Source organism: Chiloscyllium plagiosum, unplaced genomic scaffold (assembly GCF_037043375.1).
Source record: "Chiloscyllium plagiosum isolate Xiang-an unplaced genomic scaffold, Cpla_swu_hap1 HiC_scaffold_6, whole genome shotgun sequence".
In the NCBI taxonomy this organism is placed as follows: Eukaryota; Metazoa; Chordata; class Chondrichthyes; order Orectolobiformes; family Hemiscylliidae; genus Chiloscyllium; species Chiloscyllium plagiosum.
This window is the reverse complement of record NW_028270144.1, coordinates 18,828,177-18,855,202: the sequence shown is the minus strand read 5'-3', so window position 1 is coordinate 18,855,202 and position 27,026 is coordinate 18,828,177. Positions and strand designations below refer to the sequence as shown.

General features: G+C 38.4%; 1 protein-coding gene across 1 annotated transcript in view; it reads left to right on the top strand.

Moving 5' to 3' along the window:
• pcca (propionyl-CoA carboxylase subunit alpha) overlaps window positions 1–27,026 on the top strand; it is a 378,154-nt gene that overhangs the window by 234,338 nt on the left and 116,790 nt on the right. The window contains exons 19-20 of the mRNA XM_043691289.2: window positions 8,278–8,380; window positions 16,331–16,429. Coding sequence (XP_043547224.1) covers window positions 8,278–8,380; window positions 16,331–16,429 — 202 coding nt within the window. The remainder of the gene's footprint in view (window positions 1–8,277; window positions 8,381–16,330; window positions 16,430–27,026) is intronic.

Sequence of the window (27,026 nt, the reverse complement as noted above, 5' to 3'; positions counted from 1 at the left end):
GCCACTCGACCCATCTCTTCCACATGACCCTCCGAAGATCATCCCACCCAGACCATCCCTTACATTATCGCTGCATTTCCATGGCTAATCCACCTAGCCTCCACACAATGGGCAATTTAGAATGGTCAATCCACTTAACCTGGACATCTTTGGATTGTGGGAGGAAACCGGAGCACCTAGAGGAAACCTGACTTTGAAAACTTACGTCAGATTGGGGAGAATGGGCAGACTTCACACAGACAGTCACCCGAGGGTAGAGTTGAACCCAGGTTCCTGGTGCTGTGAGGCAGCAGTGCTAACCACTGAGCAACCATGTTTTCACATGTGTTGTGCAGACAGAGGGAATAATGACCTGGAGCTCAGTTTCTTTACGAGTGTACACAGGCATTATCTGTATTGTAAATCTCTATGGTTTAGATGAGAATAGTTTTGATTTTGGATTGAAGGCATCATAGTTTGGGCCAGTTTCCCCTCTGTTGTGAAGTTTATCTCCACACCAGTGAGTAGTTTGCTGCAGGTGAACCGGAGTATTGCATCAAGGGAAATGGAAAAGAGAATGAAGAACAACTCAAGAGGATGATGAGAACGTGGAACTCCCAACCACATGGATTGGTTGATGCAAATGGCAAAGGTTACATTAAGAGGAAGCTGGATAAGCAACAAGGGAGACAAGAATGAAAAGACATGCTTACAGGGTTAGATGACCAAGGTTGGGCTAGTTGTGCTGAATAATGTTTCTGCCCTTCAAAATGCTGTATAATTTTATACATGATTAGATGTATCCCGTGTCTGTGTGGGTTTCCTCCGGGTGCTCCGGTTTCCTCCCACAGTCCAAAGATGTGCAGGGTTAGGTGAATTGGCCATACTAAATTGCCCGTAGTGTTAGGTAAGGGGTACATGTAGGGGTATGGGTGGGTTTCGCTTCGGCGGGTCGGTGTGGACTTGTTGGGCCGAAGGGCCTGTTTCCACACTGTAATGTAATCTAATCTAAAATCTAAAATGTCAGAGGTTTCCATTTTGTATTGTGGTTCTGTTACTTGTGATTCCAGAACTGAAATATTTTTACAAGCAATGTTAACGTGAAACCCAAGGTGTTGCTATTTTAATTTCCTAAACTTGACTAAAATACCTGACCTGCTGCGCTTTTCCAGCAACACATTTTCAACTCTGATCTCCAGCATCTGCAGTCCTCACTTTCTCCTAAAATTACAGAGATCTGTTATTCCTAACTATACCCATACCAATTAAAAACAAAAGTTAATCCACAACAACTTTATTGCAAATGATAATATCTGCAAGTTTAGAAACATTGCCACTTCTTTTTATGTGATCGTCCACTGATTTCTTTTTTGGATTTCTCAGTGTACCATTTCTAGTTTTTAATTATTCTTTATAGATTTCTAATACTTTCTACCTCCCTATTTAAAAGTTTGAAAAAAAATTCCCAATGTTCTATCACAGAAATTACATGTTATCATTTCGCTTAATGTCCTTCCTTGTTCATTACGTTCTCTGATGCTGTTGAGTTAAAGTTAAGAATGGGATCTTCATTTCCAATAAGTTTCTGCAAGCCTTTTAAAAAGGTTATAAAACAAACTAAGACTGAAAGCCCAAGGAACTTTATGTATTATGGAGTATCGGAGCAATGTGTTCACGGTGAAGATTATCACTTGCACTCAAATAAGCCTGAAAAATTAAAGCCTTGTTTTTTTTGATATGGTGTGGAAATGTTAAGTTAGTGTGAACAACTGTAATGCCTGGGATTCCATTTTATTGGTTGATCCATATGGGGATTTATGACTGAGACTATATCAACACATCAGATCACCAGCCTGAGAGAACAAGTGGTGTAGTGCAACTGTGGTCATAAACTCCCAAATGGCTAATTACATAGCAAACCTAAAACAATTTAAAGCAATTTTTATTTTCAAACCAATGAAACATTTAATATCATACTTTTTTAAAGATGAAAACTATTTTAAATCATTAAAGTGGCATTTTATTTCAGATTTTTATTGCAAATCTCAGCTTAAGTGGGTGTTTAAGTGGCAATTTAATAATTATTTTTGTAAAAAAGGCAGGCTACGTTGAGTAGGTGTCAGATAAATAAGCTACCTGGTTGTAAAGTTATATGTCATTCTAATAGGTGTGGACGAAAGCATTAGACCAAAATGCGAGTATTAAAGGAATTTGTCTCACTAGGAGAGTGACCCCTGTCTCTGCATGACATAGTTTTCTTGATGATTTATGTGTGAGAACAGGAATTTGAGATGATACTTGCCCTGCTTTTAAGTAATGTTCAGCTGTACTGTGAAGCAAGGACATTGGAATTTGAAATAAGGGAAAATCACAACTTTAATTTATTCTGGGCGACAAGTGAAGTTCGGACATTATTTTGAAGGATCTAATCTGAATAACCATCATATAATGTCAAACAAATTTTTGAAGCAGTTAAGTCATAATTTTGGTTGAGTTGTTTTGAATGTGGAAATCTCTGATTCAGTATGTAGATATTTGATAGTGTGAAAGAGCGAGTTCTGAAAGGAAATCTTTGTTTTGAATATTCAGGATGAGGGAGCATGTTGAGAAATAATAGTTCTGGATTTTGGGAATGTCGCACAGCCAAATAAAACCTTTTTGCTGAAATATTAAACATGCAAAATACAACTGGTGGTGCAAGAGGGAGGAAATGCTGCAGTGTAAGTCGAGAGTTTGTTATCCATGGAGGGACGAACATTCAAAGTGCAGAATGATCATGATATAAATCTTCATTGTTTTGGTTGGAACAGATTCATGCTATTTTAAATTCCTTTAATCCTGACCTTCCTTTGCTTCTCATTATACCTGAGGTTTTCATATAGTTTTTATGTTTAAATACTTCTCTTAGCTTCCAACAATAACATTCATAAATAGTTTTTTTTTGATAGCAGGAATTACTTGTAACACTTCAAGAATTTATTCGTTTACCTGTCTGGGGACTACAGAGCATAAAGATCAATTATTATCAAAATCTTAAATTTCATTCAAATTACTGCCACTTTATCCCATGTGTTTTAAGTGGGCCATCTGTCCAAACATCTCTCCATTTTTTCCGATCATTTCCTCGACTTATTCATGAACCGTGGGAGGGCTGCTTTGTAGTCTCTATGTAGCCGGTCTTGTCCACCTCCACTGAATACTTTTATATGCTTGCATAACATATCTTTCACGCTCTTGCAAATTCTCTGAAATCATTTCAGATGAATGGTTAACTTCTCCAGTCTGTGTTCATATGCAAAAGCTGACCTCAGCTCCCATAAAACTAGCCACATTATTCTTGATCATTTTTGTGACTCCCTGCAGTGGAAGTTATGACTAAGATTTTCTTAATGATCCTTTCACTGCACAGCTAAGCTACTTAAGATCAGAATTTACTTTCAGTGTAAGTCTTTTTTTTAATTCAAAGCCTATATTTGATCAACAACATTGTAAGATTGGCAGGTGTTGGAAAGTTGTGCATCAATTAATGTGTTCATTTTTTCGAGACTTAAAACAACTGTTTAAATTCCTTTTTTCTTAAAAGGGGATAAAACCTTGAGGGATAAGAGGCATTTAAATAAAGGATCAGTAAAGTACACATTAATTGATTTTTAGTAAGATCTTGTAGGGCTTCTTAAAGCACTGCTTTATCTATAGGCATATAACTGTAATTGATGGTTGGTTTCATTATGTATCAGAAAATAAATTATTTGTCATATTTTGTAAGTTCCCTTTGGCCTGAACTGAGATGTTGAGCTGTGGAAATTATATTTGCTGTTAAATTGAGTTGCAAGTCATATTATTAAAATAGCTGCAGCTATAATAGCAATGATATTATTGTTACAATGATTTTTACAGCACAGAATAGACCATTTGGCCCAGCAGTTCAGTGCCAGTGTTTATACTCCACATGAATCCCTTCCTACTATACTACTTCTCAATATATCAATGTATCCTCCTATTGCCATATTTTCTATGTTGTGTTTTGGATGATATGTTACAATGAGTCCATATCAACCTCATTAGGCGGACATAAAGTTTCCCATGGTACTTTGAGGAAATGACAGGGAGTTATGGCTGGTGTCTTCACCAAAGTTTACCCATCAGCTGACAACAACATCTGGTTGTTGTCTCATCATTGTTTCTGGTACCTTACTGTGCAAAATTGGCAACTACATTTCTTACGTTGCAAAAGACTACACTTAAAAAGTAAGACAGTTGTTTGGCTAGGAAAGGATTTGAGACACCTAGCAGTTTTGAAATGTAATATATAAATGCATTTACCTTTAGTTTCCTCTCTTTCTCCATCATTCTTTTATATTGTCTTTATTGCTCTCACTTTCTTTTAAAAGCTTCTCATTCGCGTTTTTCACTCTTTCTCTAACTTATTGTCATGCTTTAATGAAAATTATAATCATTTGTAGAAAACTGATAGCCCTGTGGAATAGGTCTGTGCTTTACATGAGCTCAAAAAAATTGTTGCAGATAATGGGAGATACAAAGGGTAAGCTGTCTGGGCCAAAATAGTGAGATGTTTAGCTTTAGGCCTCATTGCCCTTGAGCCAATAACAGCAAAGTTTGGAAAGCCTATAAACAGCAAAGATGGGAGAAAATGCAAGAAGAAAATGTCTGTACAGTACAATGCTAGCAGCTCTCCTTAGATAAGAGAAAAAAATTGTATTTGTATAGCACCTTTCACAATCTTAGGACATCCCAGTTTGTATTCCAACCAATAAAATAGTCATGGTGTGGTGTAGGAAATGTGACAACCAACAAACTCCAGCAAACAGTAATGTGCTAATGACTTGATGATTTGTTTAATGTTGGTGGGACTCAGTTTGGGAGTCTTTCCTTGGCATCATGCTCCTGCTGTTTCTACAAATGGATAAATTCATGGATGACATGCGTTCCGTAGAAACAGTTTCTGCATTGTGACTTCTTACTGTTTTTTTAACCCTTGGGCTGTGATGGAGCTGGATTTTTTAAGATAATCTAATAATGGAGCAGGGATCTGAGCTGAGTGCTTTGTCTCTTATTTTTGTTTGCAAATGGGCAAACACCTACATCATTCATAGGTAAAGAATATCCCTTGTTGAACCCTTGCCCAATATGGCAGTCAGTTGAATTGCAGTCAAGACAATTGCAGTTGTGCCCACTGGTTTGGTCTGTGCAGTGGCTGAAAATGAGTCAATTTCTTGGTACTGGTGTATTATCTCTATTCTTACCTCAGCTCAAGTGCTGCTGAGGTCTTATCCATATCCTTACTACCTCTAGACTCCATCATTCCTGTGCCCTCCAGTCTGACCTCTTATCCATTCATACTGAACTCAAGTTCTTGCAAAGGTCAGCTGCTAGTTCCCTAACTTGCACCAAATCAGTTTCACCCAACACCCCTCTGTGCTTACTGACTTATATGTACCAACTTGTGATCTGGAATGCCTCAGCTTAAAGTTCTGATCTCCTGGTGAAATCCTGATCTGGTCTCATTGCTCCCTAGTTCTGTAATCATCTTCGGCCTGGCAACTTTCTGTGATCGCTACGATGCTTCAGTTCTGGTCTTCATTATATTTCTGACTACTTGTGGTCCATTATTGAGAAGGCATATCTATGCCTGCCAAGGCCTTCAGCGCAAAGATTTTGCCCCAAAACCTACCTACTGACCTCTTCTTAAAATGCTCGTTACAACCTCTCTTTGATCAAGCTTTTTGGTCAATTGTCCTTGTGTCTTTGGCTCCATGTCAATTTTTGTCTCTGACAACATTCCTCTGAAGTGCCTTGGGTGACTTTTATTACGTTAAAGGTGGTATATAAATACAAGATGCTATTGTCCACAGTACCTCAAAACAGTTAACGGTTGATACAAAGTAAAAAGGGTGAATCTACTTTAATGTGTGTTTTGGTCACATTGATAAAATCTGAACAAATAATTTCCTTGTTTGAAGACATTATTTCATTAAAATAATGTCTTTGAACTTGACATTGGATGAGTGTTCCACATATTACAAATGAAATGTTTGGGGCCCAGAGTTTCTCTTGTTTAAAATTTCAACAAAAAGTGATCACTGCACCATGGGGTGGTACTTTAACAAGCAGAGTTTACATTTGAGAAGTTCATGCATGGGTAGGCCATGTTAGTGTATGAAAAGAAACATGAGGTTGCTACACCAATTTTGTTTGTTTTAATTAGGTGTAACTGTAATCTTGTGATTTATGATTACAATGTTAAATATTTTCTGTTATAATTCTAACTCTTTTATTTAATGCACACTTCCTGAGCAGTGTAATAATACAGCTATTGCCACTTTTGAAAATATCCAAGCCTTTCCAAATATGCTTTTAAATAAAAAGGAGCGACTGATCATATGTATGAATTAATATGGCACTTTCTTAAATTGACAGTTTGTGATTTGAGTCTTTGTGAAATCTAAAACTATGATTTTATGTAATGCTGTATATGAATAAATTTTAATTGTACAGGGTACCATGTATTGCTGTTAAATTGACTTCCCAATGGGACCTTCTCCTCTGTTCATCTGAAGCTAAGGCAGTAGGTTGATGCAAAAAATAATTAAGCTATTAAAATATAAACTGGTGGTTGTTAGCCAAATCAAACTCTTTAAAGACTATTTGAGCTCTTATTAGCTTAATTTGTACATTAACATGGTGCAAGAAGCACAGAACCAAGGTTTAAAAATCATTCTAGCCTATAATTGAAAATTATATTTTTGTGAACAACCTTTGTTTTGCAAGGATGTCAAGTGACAGAGCACTAAGAGTGAAGTTGAAATACAAATCAATGATAGTCTAATTCATTGGCAGAGCAGGCCTGAGAAATTGAAGGGCCTCCCCTAGTTCCCATTTTCAGAACTAACTGTGTAGAACGCTGAAGGAAAATAGTAGATGTCGCGTGCGCTTGCTGGTGATCCTCAAATAATCCAAAATCGAGAGTGATTAATGATTCTACAGTGTACAAGGAGAGCATTTTCTGCCTGACAGGCTTGTAATATGTTATTCACTTACAGTAAAGTTTTTTTTTAACCATCAGAAATTGCTTAATATTCTATTTGTTATACGGATCATTATTGCTTGCGAGTGACAGCGATCGCATTACTATTCCAATGCCTGATGTGCATGGTTTTGCGTTTCCTAACATAATTTTGGTAAGGATCCTACCCAGAGTGGCTGAGGCCTTGGAACTCCCTATCACATGGAATGGTTGGGGCAAATAGATGCATTTTTGATGAAAGCTATTTGAGTACATATAGTAGAAGGGGTCACTTTCTCACACAGAGGGTGGTGCGTGTGTGGAATGAGCTGCCAGACGAAGTGGTAGAGGCAGGTACAATTACAACAGTTAAAAGACATTTGGGCAGGTACATGAAGAGGAAAGATTTAGAAGGATATGGGCCATAAGCAGACAAATGGGACTAGTTCAGTTTGGGATGCCTGGTTGGCATGGACAAATTGGACTTAAGGGTCTATTTTGTGCCATATAACTCTATAAATGGAATACAAGTGAGGTATGAAAAGGCTTGTGTAGAGTATAAACACCAGCATGGACCAGTTGCTGGTGTAGGCTGTTTGTGTAAATTTAGTGTAAGACTTTGTTTACTTTTCATGGATTTCCAATAGCAGAAAAAGTGCTTCCTATAAAATACAGCTGTTTAATACTAGAGTGTAACTATGAAATGAATGGTCAAAATAATTCTTCAATCACTCTGTTCTCTGAATTAATTGAGAATTGCAATTTTGTTTTTTTCGTGTGATGCCAAGATGCTTTTCGTCTTCAGAGAGTTGAGTGAAAATGAAATTAATCGTTGAGATTTGTCTCTTCGGCTCATATGTTGAATTTGATTTGAATGTGGAAGACTTCACCAAAATTATAATGGAGATAATTGCAAGGTTCAAACATGGAAACATAATGATAAGAATTTTACAAGCATGGTTTCTGGCAAGATCACTTTATTAACTTATGATTTATTTTTTAAACAGAAGTCTTGTTCTCGTGGGGAGAGCATGATTTTTTTGTGAGCAAGCTCCTTTCAAGTTTGCAGGTCTGATGATGAAAGTGCGATTTCTTTCAATTTGTGCAGACAATGTTTCAAAACATTCAGTAGATGATTGTTAATAAAATAAGACTCAAATTCAAGTGACACTTTAATAATTTAGTGCCTTTAATATATCCCTGTGATCCGAGTTTATTGACCACATCTATTTCATCTTTGAGAAATAAAATGTTCTTCATACTTTGGTCTGCAGGATTCCTGCTGCTACACAAGAACAGAAGAGCTGGGAACTGTCAGTACAGCTGGATGATGGGGTGCATTCTGTTACTGTCTCACGATCAGGGTCATCCTACAGTGTAAGCTTGAAACAATATCTCTTGCCTTTTAAACCTTTTGTTTGCTGTCAACTTTCTTTAAGTCTTCGGTAAATTAGGAACACAAATTATTGACCAAATTAAGCTATATGCATTATTTTTAGAGTCTGTTGACAAGCTGACCAATTCCCAATTTATATAGAGAAAGCCAGTTCTGGGGTTTTGCATACTGTCAGCATAAGCTAAATCCAAGACTCTGTTGCTGTGATGTGGGCAAAAAAGCCACTTCATGCTCTACATATTATGAACATAACTTCCCACCTTCAAAGCTTATTTGGCAGCATTAGTTTAGTGGAATATGTAATGCTTATTGTTTAAATATTGTTAAAATGCAGAAGTGGTTATTTTAGTGGCAGGATTTACGTCACTGTGGTCTCATGTTTAAGATTGTCATTGCTTGGTTGATTGACTAGACATAAGTTGAGAAAGCTAATGTTAGGGACCTCTTTTAAGATGAGACTGGCTCACATGGATTTAATTAGTAGGTCATGTTGCCAACACGTCCATGTGCTGCTACAGATTTCTCATTTCAATCACCCATAACTAGAAATACCTCACTTCAAATAGGCTTCTTCAAAGGAGGTTTTAGGGTTCAGGATTTTACTGGTGGTTTGATGTCAGATTCCTTTTACTGAGAAAAGTCGTGTGTTTGTTCAACTGCTTTTATGGAGAAAACATCTTCTGTGTTTGGTTGTTGAATATCCTCCTATAATAACATCAGCAATCGGTCCCTTTTCTTCTTCTGTGGAACAGATCCCAAAGCATTAGAATGTAGGAGATGTACTGTAGCCTTGCATTAATCTGGTCACTCTGAATAACTTATTTATAAAAGTCTTTTTTTAAATAATCCTATATCTGCATTTCCAGAAAAACAATTCCATTGCACTTCAGTTGTTGCTTTGTTTTATAAAACTCAGATTGCACTACTTGTATGTTTAAATTGTTAGATTGAATTATATCTTCAAAATCCTTACTTGTACCTATAACCTCTTACAATATAAGTTATTATCTTTTGTCTATGAATGAAAATGTGTTGTCCAAATGGCAAAGGAAGCCACAGAACATTGCCCCTGTGTAGTTGCGACATCCCAGTGGCCATGTATCCAGGGATTCAACTGTGACTCAGTGGATAGCACTAAACTCCATTAAGTCCCTTACCAAAGACTTGGTCACGAAAATATTGGTTGGCATTTGCAGTGCAGTACTGAGGAGTACCATCCTTGGATGAGATGTTGATTTAAGGCACCCTCAGGTAGATGTAAAATATCCCATGGCACAAAAACAATAACATCTTACATTTACATATCATCTTTAACATGTTAAGATATTTTACATGAATTCCGCAGAGTGCTCCCATTGCCTCCCATAGTCCAATGATGTGCAGGTTAGGGGAATTGGCCATGGTAAATTGTCTATAGTGCCCAGAGGTGTGTAAGTTAGGTAGATTAACCATAGTAAATTCAGCGTTACGGGATGGGATAGGGGCTGGGTCTGGGTGGGATGCACTTCAGAGGGTCAGTGCAGACTCAGTGGGCCAAATAGTCTCTTTCCCCATTTATTCTGTGGTTTATTAAACAAGATTTGATACACAATCATAAAAGGTGATATTAGAGTCGGTGACCAAAAGCTGGTCATTGAGATTTTGTAAAAGAGGAGAATGAGAGGTGGAGCAGTATAGGAAGGGAGTTCTAGAGTTCTTGAAGAAGCCAGTCCTGGCCAATGCTTGTCCTTGAGCCAACATCACCAAAAATGTTAATTATAATGCCGTTAATGCAAATTGCTGCATTTCCTACAATGCAGCCACGACAACTCCTCAAAGGACATAATGATCTGTAAAGTAACATAGGCTATGTAAATGAAACCCTTTCTTTTATAATGTACAGTGGTTAATTACTCTCTCTTCTCCCATATCCCCCGGTAATCTTTCGCCTGAGCCAGGTAATACATGGAGTTTGTTTTTCCAATGAAATTCTCTTCTACATCAGGAAAAGTTTGTTCAGGACCATTTATTCAGTTCTTTCTTGATAGTTACTTGATTGCATCCTGGGCTTGCCAATGTCTTCAAGTGGTGGTTTCATCTTTGTGTTCACATCGGTCCATAACTTGTCCTTCTCTGTCTAATCTCTCTTCATCTTTGAGATCTCTGCACTACTCTAGTGCCTCTAACACATCTCTGACTTTAACAATCCTACCATTAATAGCATGCTGAATCGTCTTCTGAACCCCGAATGTTTTGGAACTCCTTCTCTAAATGTGTCCTAAATGGCTTAGTGTCAGATTTTGTTTGGTAATGCTTCATTATCCCACTTTGGTATATTTCACTGCATTTAAAGGGCTATACAGGTACGAGCTGTAGTCTGTTGTTGTTGTTGTAGTAAACTAATGAATGTCCGTAACCCTTTCCATGTAAGTAAGTCTTGGACTTGAGTTGTGTTGAAATTTGCAAATGCTCAGGATCAAGCATAAGATGCATTTTCAGAAAGCATATTTTATCAAATTGTATTGGAGAAGTTGGGACTGTGTTTATTGGACAGAAGGCTAAGGGGTGATAGAAGTTTTGAAAATCATGGGGGGGGCTGACAGTGTAGATAGGGGGAAACTAATCTCTCTTATAAAAGGATTGAAACTGAAAGGAAAGAGATATGAAGCAACTTGTTAAAGAAGCATATGTGATGTGAAAAAAAGATCTTTAATACAGCGAGTCAGGGTATAGCATGCACTGCCAGGGAGTGTGGTAGAGGCAGGTTCAGTTGAGGGACATCAGATGATCATTTAAGTAGAAACAATGTACAAAGATATGGGGGTATAGGCAGGAGCATGATAAGTCATGATGCTCCTTCAGAGATCTGGCACAGATATGAAGGGCTAACGGCTTCATATTGCACAGACAATTCTGTGATTCTGGAAACGTTTGTTAATCTGGCTCTTCACTATCAGTACAGCAGCTGCCATCAGAAAAACACTGCTGCCACCCAGTGGTCCTCTAGAAGAAACTCAATCCCACTCAAGAAAGCAACAGCAACAGCATTAACAAAAGCACTGGCTTGATCCATCAGACAACTGGAAGTAGAGTGGGCCAGCCATTGAGGAGAATGGGTCAGTGTTCCTCTGGAGTTGAGCAGTGGTGATTTTATTGAAATGGGTAAAATTATGAGGGCCTTGATGAGGCAGATGCTGAGAGGCTATTTTCAGAGAATCTCAAGCAAGGGATCCCAGCATCCGATAAGAGGTTGACCATTTAGAACTCGGCAGAGCGATTTTTAACTATCAGAACATAATGAATCCAGAGGCTGTGGGTGCTCAGTCCGTGTGTATATTTTGACTGAAATCATCAGATGTTTGGACACCAAGAGAATCAAGGGATGTGGGAATTGGGTAAAGTGGAACTCAGTTTGAAGATAAACCAATTTTATTGAATGTTAGAACAGACCAAAATGGCTAAATAGCCTACTCCTGCTCTTACATCCTGTCAAAGTTGGGCTGCTGTTAGGGTTGTGCTGCTCCACCTCATTACACTGTTGCTAGTATGTTAACTTCTGTTTCCAATTACTGACAGAATTGTGTAGGCTTTTGAATGAGACCTCCATTCCATGACCAAATGCAGCAAGACCTGGGCAAAATCTAGGATTAAGCTAAAAAAGTGGCAAGTCATATTCACATCGCACAAATGCCAGGCAATGACTGTTTCCAATAAGAGACAATCTAACCATCGCCCCTTGAGATTCAGTTGCGTGATAATTACTGAATCCCTAACTGTCAATTATCAACATTAACTAGAAACTGAACTGAATTATGGCTATTCGTGGGTAGGAATCCTGCAGTGAGTAATTTATTCCCTAACTCCACAAAGTCTGTCCGCTACACCACTAGTCTACAAGATACAAATCAAGAGTGTGGTGGGATACTCTCCATTTGCCTGGTTGAATTCAGGTCCACCAATACTCAAGAAGTTTTATGCCATCCAGGACAAAGCAACCAGCTTGATTGGCACCACATCCACAAACCTCAATCCTTCCACTGCTGATGCTCAGAGGCAGCAATGTGACCATCTGTTATGATGGACTGCAGAAATTCATGAATGCTTCTTCCGAACTATGATCACTTCCATCTAGAAAGACAAGGGCAGAAAATAAGTGGGAACACCATGACCTGCAAGTTCCCCTCCAAGCCACTTGACTTGGAAATATTTTGCCATTCCTTCAGTGTTGCTGGGTCAAAGTCCTGGAAATCCTTACCTAACATCATTTTAGGTCTACCTATAGCACAAGGACTACAGTGGTTCAGGAAGGCAATATACCACCATCTTCAAGGGCAAGTTAGGATGGGCATTAAATGCTGGCCAAGCCAATGATGCCCATATCTATGAGTGAACTAGAGAAAAACCCTCAAAACTTGAAGACTTATGGATGTAGGTTTGCTCGCTGAGCTGGAAAGTGTTTTTGCCACCTTTTGTTGGCTTTTAAAACTTTTCCAAACCTCTGGTTTGCCACTAACCTTTATCACATTGTATTATTTTCTTTCAAGTTGATACCTTCTTTGGTTAACCATGGGTTATTTATCTCTTCTTAGAATCCTCCTTCCTCACTGGATATATCTTCACTGTGAGTCAAGGACTATATTTTCAAATGTATTCCATTGTTCCTCAATCACCATTTCTGCTAAACACCTTTCCCAGTCCACTCCAACTAATTCAGACCTCATCCCTATAAAATTACATTTGAGTATCGTACATTTGTTTCTTACCCAAGCTTCTCACACTCATACTGAATGCAAAATCCTACCATGTTGTGGTCACTGTTTCAAAGGAGATCTCTTACACTGGGATCATTTATTAAACCTATCTCATTACACGTTACCAGATAGAAAATATTCTGATTGCTGGTTGGATCCATAACATATTGAACCTTGCAACCAACCCAAAAACACTCTTTGCCAATTTGCTTTTCCCAATCTGTGCGAAAATTAATGTCACCCACAATTAGTATACTTTTTTTTAACGTTCCCTCGTTATCTCATGATTTATTCTCACTCCTACAGTACAGCTACTGTGATGGTGCCTAAAAATTACTACGTGAAAGTGAGGACTGCAGATGCTGTAGATCAGAATCAAAATTAAAGTGGTGCTGGAAAAGCATTTCCTGATGAAGGGCTTTTCCCCGAAACGTCGATTTTCGTGCTCCTCGGATACTGCCTGACCTGCTGTGCTTTTTCAGAACCACTCTAATCTTGCCTAAAAATTGCTCCCACCAGTGTCATCTTCCCCTTTGTTTTACCTCTACTGATATAGATTTAATATCATTTGATCCTAGATCATGTTGTCATACTTATTCTGTCTCAGATTAACTATATTATTCCACTTCTCTTACTTTCCTGCTGTTCCTGTGTGACTTTTCACATGCCCCTCAATACCTAGTTCCCATTTTTGATTTCCTTATAACTATGTCTCCCCAATAACTATAAGATCATATCTGTTAACCTCTATTAGTCCACTACTTAGTTATTTAGAACCAAAACTATGCTCACTTCAGTTAAGCGACATTAATTTTGTCCTTTTTTTTAACCATTTTGTTCCCCTTTGTTTACTTGCTGCTGTTGTTTTATGCTTGTACATACTGTCCCTCCTGTCACGCTGTGTTAGTTGTGTGACTAGAACAAATCCTTTCTACTCTCGTCCTGCTGCCAACTGAAACCCATTTCTCCCACACCAATTTTTTAAGCTATGTGTTTAACTCTTTAACTTTATTTACTCTGTGTCAGTTTACCCATTGCTTAAGTAGTAGGCCAGAGATTGTTACCTTGGATGTTCAGCCTTTTAGTTTAGCTTCTAAATGTATAAAGTTTTTCAGCAGAATCTTCTTTCCTGTCCTATCAATGTTTTTAGCACCAGTATGGTCGATGAAACTGGAATCCCCCTCTCTTCCCCTTCTCCTCCAAGATTCTCTTGGGATTTATCCTTAAACCTAGTACTAGCCAAGCAACATAACCTTCGTGACTCATGCTCATGACTGCAGAGAACACCGTCTATTCCATAATTATAGCGTCCCTACCATTGCTACATTCCTATTTCCTCTCTCCTCTTGAATAGCTCCATGTACCATGGTGCTCAGTCAGTTCATAACTGTGGAACAGTTGCCATAATAAGGTTCCTCATGAGTTGCCTCTTGGGTCCCCGTACCTGCCTCACCTACAATCACACTCCTGTACTTGATCACAGACCAAGTTTGAATAACTTAATTTAAGGGGTGTGATTGTCTCCTGGAGAAACGAGTCCTAGTAACTCTTCCCCTCCCTAATGCAATACAATGTCTGCAGCTCAGACTCTAGCTACTGAACCCAGATGTGAAGTTGCGCAAACTGTAAACATTTGGGCATCCAGTATCTCCCACATGTTGCAGCTGTAATGCATTACCCAGCCTACCATCTCTATCATATTTTGTTTAAATTAAGTATTAAATTAATCTAGTATCCCAGCTCTTTACACTCGAAAACTCCGTATTCTTGATTTTTTTCCTTTTTTCATTCACTTGTATCGATCTAACACCAAGCAAGCTACCTTTAAGGAAAAGAGCAAGAAAAGTCAATTTTACACTCCTTATAAGGATCAGATTCAAGTTTAAACTTTATTAAGTTAAGGGTAAGATAAAATCATGTTAGCATAGTTTCCTTTGTTTGTCTAATGAAAGTTCTCCTTGGGACAGCAAAGCCACTGTCAAGGCATAAAGGATCTTTAAAATGCAGCAGCAATTTGAGCCACACTTGCTTCCTGGTGCAAGTTCTGCCCCTACAGAAGCAACTCTTTATTTCTGCCTTTCTGTTTTGTATCAAAATACTCCAGATCTTGCCACCCCATGAAGTGCCTTGGGGTGATTTAACATGATAAATGCATCAAATAATGCAAGTTGTCACTAATGGTAGAGTATACAAAAATCTCCCTCATTCTTACAAGTGAGGTGGTTTTCCAAGTTTCCTTTGCTTCATAGAGAAGGATCAGGAGGGCTTGTTGATTTGAGGACCTGATAGGATTTGACTGTGAGATATCCCAGCAGCGCTCGTTGAAAGCTCACGCATGCTAGTGGTGACTTTGAGGTGTCCAAAAGTAGCCAGCCCCTGTGGAATCTTACTCCATTGGTGGGGCTGAGAGTCAACATTCTCGAGACAGTCGAGAAGAAATTTAAACCCAGGCTTGTCCTGCTGTGCAAGTACCATCTTGTATTAAATCTCAGTAAATTTCATGATAGAATCTATTCAACTGCCAGCTTCCTAATGTGCAGCAGCTGCAAGATTGCCCACATAAAAGCTTCAGTGTTTTTTGTGAAAAGAGATATTCTTGCAATGCAGCGTTTACTATTCATTTTCAAAATTTGTTACACATTACTGCTGAAGTCTTCAAATTAGATGCTGAAAATTCTGATACTGTTGAAACATTTTGCAATCGTTCAGTTATGTGCAAAGAACAGAACAATTTTTTGAGAGGAGTATTCTGTATGATTAAAATGAAAGTATTAATTATGCTGTAATTATTGATGCAGTGAAGAAATGCTTCTGTAATCCTTGGAGAGTTGAATTATTATACACAAGCCCCAATGCACAGGTTGAAATGTGTCACAAGAATTTACATTCAGCACTTGTTAAATAGCAGTAAATGTAGCATATCAAGGTAGGTGTAAAAGTCGGATGACTATTTGTTACTTATTTTAAATTGCTTGAAACCTTCGTAACTAGAAACAGCTGTTCTGAGGTCCATTGCTGGTCCCCAGGGATAATCTCAAGACTATGTTGTTGGGCCCTGTCTTTTATGGCAGTAGTAATAAACATGACAGGCTGTTGGGTTACCATCTGTTTAAAATGGCTACTGCTTTGTTCACAGTCGTGGATTCGGGATCTGTTTTCTGTCTGTCTTCCCTGTAACAGTCTTACTTGATGTCACAACAGGTGGAGGTTGATGGAAAGACGCTAAATGTGACCAGTGAATGGAACCTTGCTTCACCCTTGTTACCTGTCACCATTGACGATACCCAAAGGATCATTCAGGTATATTTAACTATAGACCACTTATTTGATTTTTTTAAAAAAGAGATTATTCTGCATGAGCTTCTTTTGAAATGGGCCACTCAGAATAAGGCAGCTGAAGAGTAAACACTTCATGTTACAGTAAATTTTCCTGTTGTGCAGTAGGAGAGGACAAAAGGGAGATGAATCCTATTCACAAACTAATAATTGTTTGTGTTAATATATCAACTAGAGTGTGTTTTAATAGTTTCAAAAATATAATTAGTACAGTGATAAATTTTACCTTTCCAGGCCAGTAATCTTCCCTCAGCTAGCATCGAAAATACATTACCTGGCCATTATCACTTGGCTTTTTGTGAGAGTTTTCTGTGTGCAAATTGGCTGCCATATTTCCTACATTACATTAGTGACTAGAGTTTTTTCACTGTTAGATGCCTGGGAATGCCCTCATGCCAAAAAAGGTTGTAAAAATATCTTTCCTTGTGAACAAAAAGGTGCATTCACTGCATTTTGGAAAATGCAAATTTTTAAAACTGTGTCATATTTCCCTCTGCAAGAAGTTCCTTCTGAAATGTTAAGCTGGTTGAGAAAATACAGAGTGAGAAGTTTGCTTAAACTTTCTGTGCATAGCAGAAATATGATACATACGTTCGAAAATTGAATCGGACATCCACAGCTCCAGTAATACAAAAGAGAGATGGTCTTTTCACAAAAAGTTTGCTAATTCTTGCTTCCCTAACACAGTTTTAAAAGCAGTTTAACCTTATTCTACTGTTACGGTTATAAAAACAAGTATTTCTATTAATGACCTCTTTGACTTCACTAAAATGTTGAAGTTGGATGTGTATTATTTTCAGTCACGCATGAGAATTTAAAAACACTATTTAATTTTTTTTAAAATGGAAAATAACTTCAAAATACTTTAGTAAAATAGTTAATTACATCAAGATTTTTAGAAAAATAATGCTGTAAATAGCTAGAATTAGTTTGTTTATGGTCTTGGTAACTTTATGGAACATTTGGAAGGGAATTTGAGTCTAATTATATTCAGGCATGATGTAGTAGTCTAGGAAGGTAAGTTGTGTTTGTGGCCATGATTATTTTAACTCTGAATTGCTCCTCTTGGGAGAGAAATGATCTTGGAAATAACGCGGCAACTGCTGATTCCCTTGGAAATTGACTTTCTGAAATTGGTAAGCAGTATTCTGTGAGAACCATGTGGATCCTTGATGTTCTGGAGACTTTATTTGATTTCTATCCACAAGAGGTGGGGGTGTTAGTGAATTTGAAAACTACAGCTTTGAGTTGTCATTAAGCAGCCAATCACACCCTCTTGGAGACAGTGCAATCAGTAAGGGACAAGCTGTCTTCCTGTCTTTTGAGGAATATGTCATGTATTAGTATGGTCTTAAATTTGGGCGAACCACACTATGACTGTTTTCATTGAAGCACTCAGCCTTATACAAATCAGACAACCTTCAAAATCTTATAAGATCAAGTAAAAGAAGCAAAAGAATCAATTTCATGTAAGAAAACTGATAGAGTCATACAGTCATATAGCATAAAACAGACCCTTCAGTCTAACCAGTTCAGATCAATCCTAAATAAACCAGTCCCACTTGCCTGCTCTTGGTTCATATTCCTCCAAACCTTTCCTATTCATGTACTTAACTTAGTGTCTTTTCAATGTTTTAACTGTACTTCCATCCACTACTTCCTCAGGAAGTTCTTTTCATACACGAGCCACCCTCTTTAAAAAGAATTTGCACCTCATATCTTTTTATCTCTTCTCACCTTAAAAATAAACCCCCTAGTCTTGAAATCCCCCATTCTAGGGAGAAGACACCTACCATTAATCCTATCTATACCCTTCATGTATAAGGTCCCCTCTCAACCTCCTATGCTCCAGTAAAGAATGTCACAGCCTATCCAGCCTTTCTTTATAACTCAAGCCTTCCATACCCGGCAACATCCAATTGCTCTAAACCCTCTCTAGTTTAATAATATCCTTACTATAACTGGGCGACCAGAACTGGACACAGACAAAGTAATCCATTATGTTCAGTGTTTCTGCCAAGAATGTCGTAAGGTAGATGATCTTGGGATTTCAGCATGTTTTTTGTTCCTACATATCAATTGATTTCACTGTTTCCTAAGTCAAGCACTTCTGAATCACTTTCATACATCCCTAAATGTGCAAGCAAGGAGACAATTTCCATCGCCATAAGATAACAAAAATAGGCAAAGCATCTTTTAACATTGGTGTCCAAGGACACCATCTGCTGACAAGACAAATTTTGAATCAAAAAGACTTAATCTACCCAAAACTTTGAAGTATGGAAAATCTTCCACTGTGGATGTCTTGTGCATTAACATTGAACTGACTGGTTGGAAATGCAGATTTGCAGAGGATCTCATGAAAGATAGGTGCAGGAGGAAGTGTTTGGTATTTGTTTAGCTTTTGACTTTGTTATTCCTGTTTTTACAACATTTCCCTTCAAATAGTTTTCTCCTAAGTAAATATCTATTTCTCTTTGAAAGGCCTCAATTGATTTTGGATCAAAGGCCTTTTTGGAGAAACATGTAAATGTGGTGAGAGCAGCAGAAGAAAAAAAAGAATGCTGGCATGAAATTGCAGGGGCTGCATAATACCCGTCTGAATTGTTGGAGAAACTGGAGAGAGAAAAGTCAAAGCATCAGTTGGATTTAGCTGAAGCCCTGTGTTTTCTATACGCAACCATATGATAAATGTGAGGTGGAAACAGTGCTTTTTACGTACAATCTGTCGATTTCCTTAGGAAAAACATTATGGAGATTAAAACACTCCCTGTGATTTAAAATTATAATTTCTTTCAAACAGTGAAAGATTTCAATCTAACCTTCCTGCATTTCTATTGCTGTTCTCTCCATTACTGGCCTCTTCTACCTCCTCTACCTGTTAATTCTCTCTTTTGCTCCCTCTCTTACAGTACATTTGGGCCATCATGCCTCTGCTAGCTCTCTGAACGAGCAATCAAATTAGTCCCACTTGTCCATCCCTTTTTGAAAGTTACGACTGAATCTGTTTCCACTGCAGTTCATTCCAGACCTCAAAAGCTCATTGTAAAATTATTTCTCTGCATCACCTCATTTTTTTACCAATTGCCTTAAATCAATGTCCTCTAGTTGCTGACCCACTTGTCACTGAAAAGAGTTTATTCTTATTTTCTCAATTAAAACTCTTCACAATTCCAAGCACCTCTGTTAAGTCTTCCTGTAGTAAACAAGGACTGGAAGAAGACATGGTGTACAGACACAATGGTCTGAAGGTCCTCCACTGCCCCATATGTTTTTAAAAACCACCTGAAAGACACTGAGATTGGATGAAACCATTTCCTGCTTGCCAGGTGTTGGCAGAGTGGGAAGGAGCACAGATGTAGTCCGCTGCAGCAGGGGCTCATGGGAATAGCTTTCTGGTAACTTAGGGTGGGTACTAAAAGAAACTAGGGAGGAGACGGCAGAGGCACTGATATCTATCCATCAACTTTCAACAGAAAAGGCTCAGTGCCAGATGACTGGGAAATAGCAAATACAACTCCTATTTTGTAGAAGGGAAATAGAACCAGCCCAGATAATTGTAAATATGTTAGCTGAATGTCAACGTTAGGAAAAAGTACTGAGGCTCTTCATTAAAGCATTGAATGTGGTGATGGGTGAGGACAATGCTTCAAGTAAACTCAGTGCATGCTGGGGATGTAAACTGGACCTTTACAGGTCTGTGTGACTATTTAAGCATGCCAACCTTTTAGTGATGGATAAAACATAATTAAGTTTGCTTTGGTGTATTCTGTTCTTTGATTGAAGCCATGTGATTCCAATTCTATTTTAAAATGAGTCCTTATTTTAATAACAAATAAAATCCGAATTGGAAAAGAGTTGGATATCATGTTTTCAATAATGTTCTTGCTCTGTATGAGTCTTCTCAAAAAGTGTACAATTTAATTTTGTCTACAACAATTGTAACTCGCCTAATTCAGAATAGCATATGAACATGTACAAAGCCTTGAAACATTATGAAACACTGCTGTGTGAATGGTACCTTTGTTTTCTTTGACGCCTTGTTACCTTTGCTCATCCTTCACTGCGATAATGGTACAGTGGAGGCGGTAGGGTTCATGCTGATTGGACCCTTGCTGAATTTTGCATTGAAAAGGTCATTGACACCCAACTAAGTGGAACTAATTGCAGACGGCAAAGAGACAAAAAAATGGGTGCAGCGTCACATGAAACCCTCTTCATTCAAAGAGAACCACAGGATAACCTGGTCTGAGAAAAAAGTAGAATTAAGGTTTTTGAACGCATTCAGGCCTCAAGAGTGTGGACTTTATGCTGCCAATCTATATCTCTATGTTTTCCTGTCTAGACGGTCTATTTTACCTCACTTACGCAAATTAACTCAATTGTGAGTTACTATAGCTAAACCATGAGTAACTTGCATCCTGGATTACTTTCGGGTGGTGCAATCTTTCTGTTCTTGTTTTCCTGCTCTGTCCAGGTCATCTTGTGCCACCTCTGGTAGTGCCACTTTCAATCAGCTATTCACAGCTGCAGATGTGGACCTAGGGATGACTCCCCTTTACATACCTTTCCTTTCCCTTTCCCCACACTACTTTAGCAAGAATCAACCAGCTTGATTCTAGCAATGGTTGACCAAAACCAATATTCTATCACTTCACCGACCGTTGCACCCCAGATCTTATTTACCTGGACATGTTGGGTTATATCTGTCTCTAACCTCAATAAGATTAAACAAAATAAAACAACAAGGAGATAGTCTATCCACACTGTACGTAGTTGGGCCTTTGTGAATTCTTCCTCCCTTATAACGTTCCTCCTCCTCTTGCCCTTTTACACTGTCTCTTTTCTTCTCTTTCACTATCTTTCTCCCTCTCGCTCTTTTTTGGCTCCCTTTTCTCCCCTCTTTCACAAGCATTGCCTGTGAATGACCTGAGACTTAACAATTTTGATCTTTAAAGTGCCTACAGCTTATGGATCTCCTTCGAGACGGAGGTGTTGCTCAGCTCCTGCCTCCTGTGCGTAGATAAGCTCCAGACACATTGGGGATCTGGTGTGCTGTGAGTGAAATTCCACAGCCTTTTGGAAATGTCCATAATTATCTGAACTGGCTCTAAAGCTGCTTCTGGTAGAATTACAAGAAGGTGGGAGCCAATCTAAAATATTTTTGCCATCTTTCAGGCTCTCCCACTTGCTTCCAAATGTATTTTCAAGGTGCTAAGAAAATCCCTCCCATGCAAACAAAAACAAATATTGTTGAGAAATTTGACATCTTTCTAACATAAGCTTGCCTGTTTATCCCAATTCACATGAAAGTTGAAAATCCTATGTTTAAACCACTCTACGTTTAAACACATGTCTGTCCAATCTCTGCATTAGTAATTTGACCGCATCACAGCTGCTACCTTGGAGCACATACATAACTCCCACAATAATGTGAAATTGGAACAGAAGAGCTTCTTTCTGATTATCCTTTGGTGAAGAGCCTTGGCAGGTTCTTCCATGCAGAAAGCACAATATAATTGGAAGTTGTTCTCACTGTGACACAGGAACATGGGACTAGATGAATCAGTTCATCTGCCATTCAGTTAAATCAGAGCTGATGTGTACCTTAGCTCCATGTCCTATTGTGTCTTGTCTAATACACATCTACCATGCTTTGTGTGAGGAAGTGTCTCCCATCTTCTCTCCTGAATGGCCTGACTCTGATTTTAAAACTATTTTCATTTGTGTAAGATGACCCTATCAGCAAGAAAGGATTTTCTCCATATAAAATTTCTTCAACCTAAAGTTTCCTTCCAAAATCCTATAAGTGTTTCACTCAAATCCTCCTTTAACCTCCTTTGGATTGGAAGCAATGCAGAGAAGATTCTTAATGTGAATTCCTAAGATGAAGGGCTTTCGCAATGAGGAAAGATTGAATAGGTTGGCACTTTACTCTTTGGACTTCATAAAAATGAAGAAAGTCATCTTATTAAAATATACGTTTCTGAGGAGGCTTGATGAAGGCTGAGAGGGTTTTCCCCTTGTAGGGGAGTTTAGAATTAAGAAGTATTGTTTAACCATGCACAAGGATTTATACTGTTTAAGGCAGATGAGGAGGAGTTTTATTTTTCCGTGAGAGGCTTGTCTTTTGAATTCTCTTCTCCAGAGAACAGTGGAGGCTGTGTCGTTGAATATATTCAAGATATATTCATTGAATTGGATTTTTGGTTGTCAAGGGTGTCAAGAGTTTTGAGGGGCAGGCAGGAAAGTTGAGTTAAGGCTATAATCAAGTCAACCATGATCTTATTGAATGGCTGAACAGGCTCCATGGGCTGATTGGCCTCATGCTCACTATTGCAGAACATTCAAGCCTAGGTTGAGGCACACAGAAGGCTAAGTCAGATTTTAATAGATTTTTCAAAAGTGCTCTGCAAAATATTTTGAAAAGCTAGAGACTTTTTTTTAAGGGTTAGCTGGGAGATCCAATTTTTTTGATGCAATGTTAGGTCAACAAAATAACATTTTCCTCTTTGTAAATATTAAGGTCAGATTGCTGTGTTTTGATTAATATTCTTGTCTTGTAATAAACTTTCAGGACGTTATGGTTAATGTTTAAAGGATATTTCTGCGAGAAAATCTGGATAACAACTTGACTGCATCATGCTAATTAAGAGCATATTTATGAAAGAAATGCTTTGAATTGAATCGCATTCTTCAGGGAGTCTTTTTAAATGGTCTATAAAATTGACTGTAAAATAAAATGAGGATGAAAATATTTTGACCATGTAGTCTGTTGTTTACTCCTTAAGTGACCAAACTTTGTTAATTTATATTGGCACAGTGTACAATGCATCTTGAACAAACTGCCACTTTGTTCTATTCTGCATTTTTCCATAATCCAATGTTTATGTTGAGTTGTGGGAAATGATAGCTATTCCTGCTTCCTCCGCTGAAGTAGTCTGTAAGTAGTGAATTGAAATAAATCTCCCATGGTTCATTTATTTGTTTTGCTGGGGAAAGTTTTCACAGGGGTGTAAAAGATTGTAAAGCATCATTTTCATTGTACTTGCTGTTATGCACTTGTTTCAGAGGAGAGTAGTTTCAGAGGGGCCTTAGTTACTGCAAGGTTTTTGCTAGTACACAGTGATATTTGGGGAGCTACAACACAACAGCATATGATTCTCAGCCAGTCAGCAAGAGCTTCCTGACCATATTGACCCTTTCTTCCACCCAGTGTTTCCACAGCATCTAGTAACTGCTGTTGCTTTCCTGGTTAAAGCCATAGAGTCATTATAGTATCGAGAAAAAGTCAGCCATCAAGTATGGCAACTGTCTGTAGACCAGTCTGTCCTATTACCCCATACTATCCATGTATCCATACAAGTTTGTTTCCCTCAAATGTCCATTTCCTTTTGAAAACATTGAAATTTCTGCTTCCATTACCCTTGCAGGCATCAAGTGTCATCATTATTTACTTTGTAAAATAATTTTTCTGGACACCCGCTTTATGTCTCTAGCCCAAATCCTAAACTCTACATCGCAAGTTCTTTTATTATTAGTAAAGAGAGCAACTTCCCTTCTTCTGTCTTATCCAAGCTTGTCACAAATTTGTACACATCTGTTAGATTCTTCTTCAATCTCTCTTGTTGTAATTAGCACAATCCAGCTTCTCCAATCTAGCTTTCCAGCTAAGTTCCCTCATCCCTGAAACCATTCTGGTAAATCACTTTTGCACCTTCTCAAGAATTTTCACATCCTTCTCAAAGTGTGGCAGCCAGAAGTTGTTACGAACTACCTTTGGCCATACTATTTCAACAGGGACTGTTGATTGGTCCATTGCAACACTTTGGTTCTGGACTGATTCTGGAAGCTATAACAACAGATCAAACAGGAAGAGACCATTCACCTCATCAATCATGTCCTGCCATTGAATTCGTTCATGGTTGAGCTATGCCTTAATGCCACCTACCCACCTTATTTTGTAGCCCTTCATAAACCTCGCTAAATCAAAACATAGAAGCTAGAAACAGGAGTCGGCCATTTGGCCCTTTGGACATGTTCCTCAAACTCAGTGCCGTATTCCCACTTTCCCCCCATACACCATGAAACCTTTAAAGTAAAAGAAAAAACCTCTTCCTTAATATATTCAGTGGACTGGGCCTCCACTGCCTTTGTGGTGGAGAATACATGACCCTTAATCCGAAATGGTCAACCCACTGAGACTGTGTCCCTTTATTCCATAAACTTAAACCAAGGAAAAAAAATTCTTCCTGCATGTAATGTAAGCTGTGAACATTTTATATGTGCTGAAAATGTGTTGCTGGAAAAGCGCAGCAGGTCAGGCAGCATCCAAGGAACAGGAGAATCGGCTTATGCCCGAAACATCGATTCTCCTGTTCCTTGGGTGCTGCCTGACCTGCTGCGCTTTTCCAGCAACACATTTTCAGCTCTGATCTCCAGCATCTGCAGCCCTCACTTTCTCCTCGAACATTTTATATGTGTCAATCTAATCCCCTGTTATCCTTCTAAACTCTAGTGAATACAGGCCCAGTCAAACCAATCTCTTCCTATAGGACAGTCCTGCCATTCCATCTAGATATCTTGAAGTCTCCTTGCATCTTCTTAACAACTCACAAGGCTTGGCAGGATCGAGTCACTAGCAAACTTAGAATTGTTGCATTTGGTTTCTTCATTCAAGCCATTTATGTATAAGTCATATGGTAGTCAATCAATGATCCTTGCAATACCCAACTAGTCACTGTCTGCCATCTGGTAAAAATATCCATTTATTCCCACTTTCCTTTTCCTGTTTGTTCATCAAATCTCAATCCGTGCCCATGTATTACCCCATCCCGTGTGCTGTAATTACTCACTAACAATTCTAGTTGCCCTGCTATAGGAAGGATATTATTAAACTGCAAAGAGTAGAAAAAGATTTACAAGGCTATTACCAAGACTAAAAGATTTGAGTTATAAGGAGAGAGGCTGAATAAGCTGGGACTTTTTTCCCTGAAGCGTAGGAGGCCAAGGGGTGATCTTATAGAGGTTTATAAAATCATGAGGGACATGGATACGGTGGGGGAATCCATAATTAAAGGGTATCGGTTGAAGATGAGAGGGTAAAGATTTAAAAGGGATCTGAGGGGCAGTTTTTTTCACGTGATGGTGCCTATATAAGAACGAGCTGCCAGAGGAAGTGTAGAGGCAAGTTCATTTATAACATTTAACAGACATTTGGGCAGCCACATGTATAGGAAAGGTTTAAAGGGATATGAGCAAACACAAGCCAACGGGACTAATTCAGTTTAGAAAACCTGGTCAGCATGGACGAGCTGGGCTGACGGGCCTATTTCTATGCTATATAACCTTTTCCATGGAACCTTGTTAAAAGCCATGTGATATTCCAAATACACCACATCTCCTGGTTCTCCCTTCTGTAGTCTACTAGTTACATCCTCACAAAAACTCCAGTAGATTTGTTCAACATGATTTGCTTTTCATAAACCCCATACTGGCTTTGTCCAATCCTGTTAGAGCTTTCCAAGTGTTGTTATGGCATCTTTTATGATAGACTCTCGCATTTTTTCCACTACTGATGTTGGACTAACTGGCCTGTAATTCTCTCCCTTCCCTTTTAAATTGTGGGGTAACATTTGTCACCCTCCAATCTGCAGGAATTACTTGAGAGTCTCGAGATGACCATCAATGTATCTAATATTTCCAGGGCCATTTTCTTTAGTACTCTCAAATGTAGGTTATTAGTGGTGTTTCATCAGCCTTCCACTATTTATTTACTTAAAACCATTTTCTTCTTAATACTGATTTCCTTCAATTTCTTACAACCATATCAATTCCAGGTTTAACCTTTTGAAAACAGTGTCCCAGTCTCAAAAACCTTTAGGGAGAGAGTCCCAGATTTTCACCACCAATTTTTGCATCAAGAAGCCCTTTTTGGCATCATCCTTAAACAGCCAAATTCTATTTATAGGGTTCTGGACTCCCTCCAGAAGACTAAATAATTGCTTCATAAAGACTTTATCAACTTGTTTAAATCATCATAAAATGATTTGGTAGGCATGTTTTACTTCAATCTTGCCCCACTTTTTTGAGATGAGAAAATGGCACTGAGTGGAAATGAGAGGATTCTCCACAGGAATGGATGGAAAAAAATTGCCAGAGGAGAGCTTGCTGACAGTTAAGCATCCTTTGTTCATGGTAACTTGTCTGTACATTATCTGTTGCTATGGGAGGTGAGAGAATAAAGCTGCGCGTCACGCGAGAAATTGAAAATCACATTTCATCTCAAATGAATTTTGCCTTGATGTGAAAGATACTTGCATCAGTTTGTTACTCTAGGGAGCTGAGCACATAATCTAGACTGCCACTTCAGTACCCTCCTGAGGAACTGCTGTATTTTCACAGATCCTGGCTTTCAAATAAGTCTTAAACCAAGACTTTATCTGCTCTCTCAAGTGGATGTAAAAGATCCTATTGTAACTTTGCAAGACAAGCAGCTGTATTCTTTCTTGTGTTCATTCCAATATTTATCCCCTAACCAATGTCAACAGGATATAGCTTG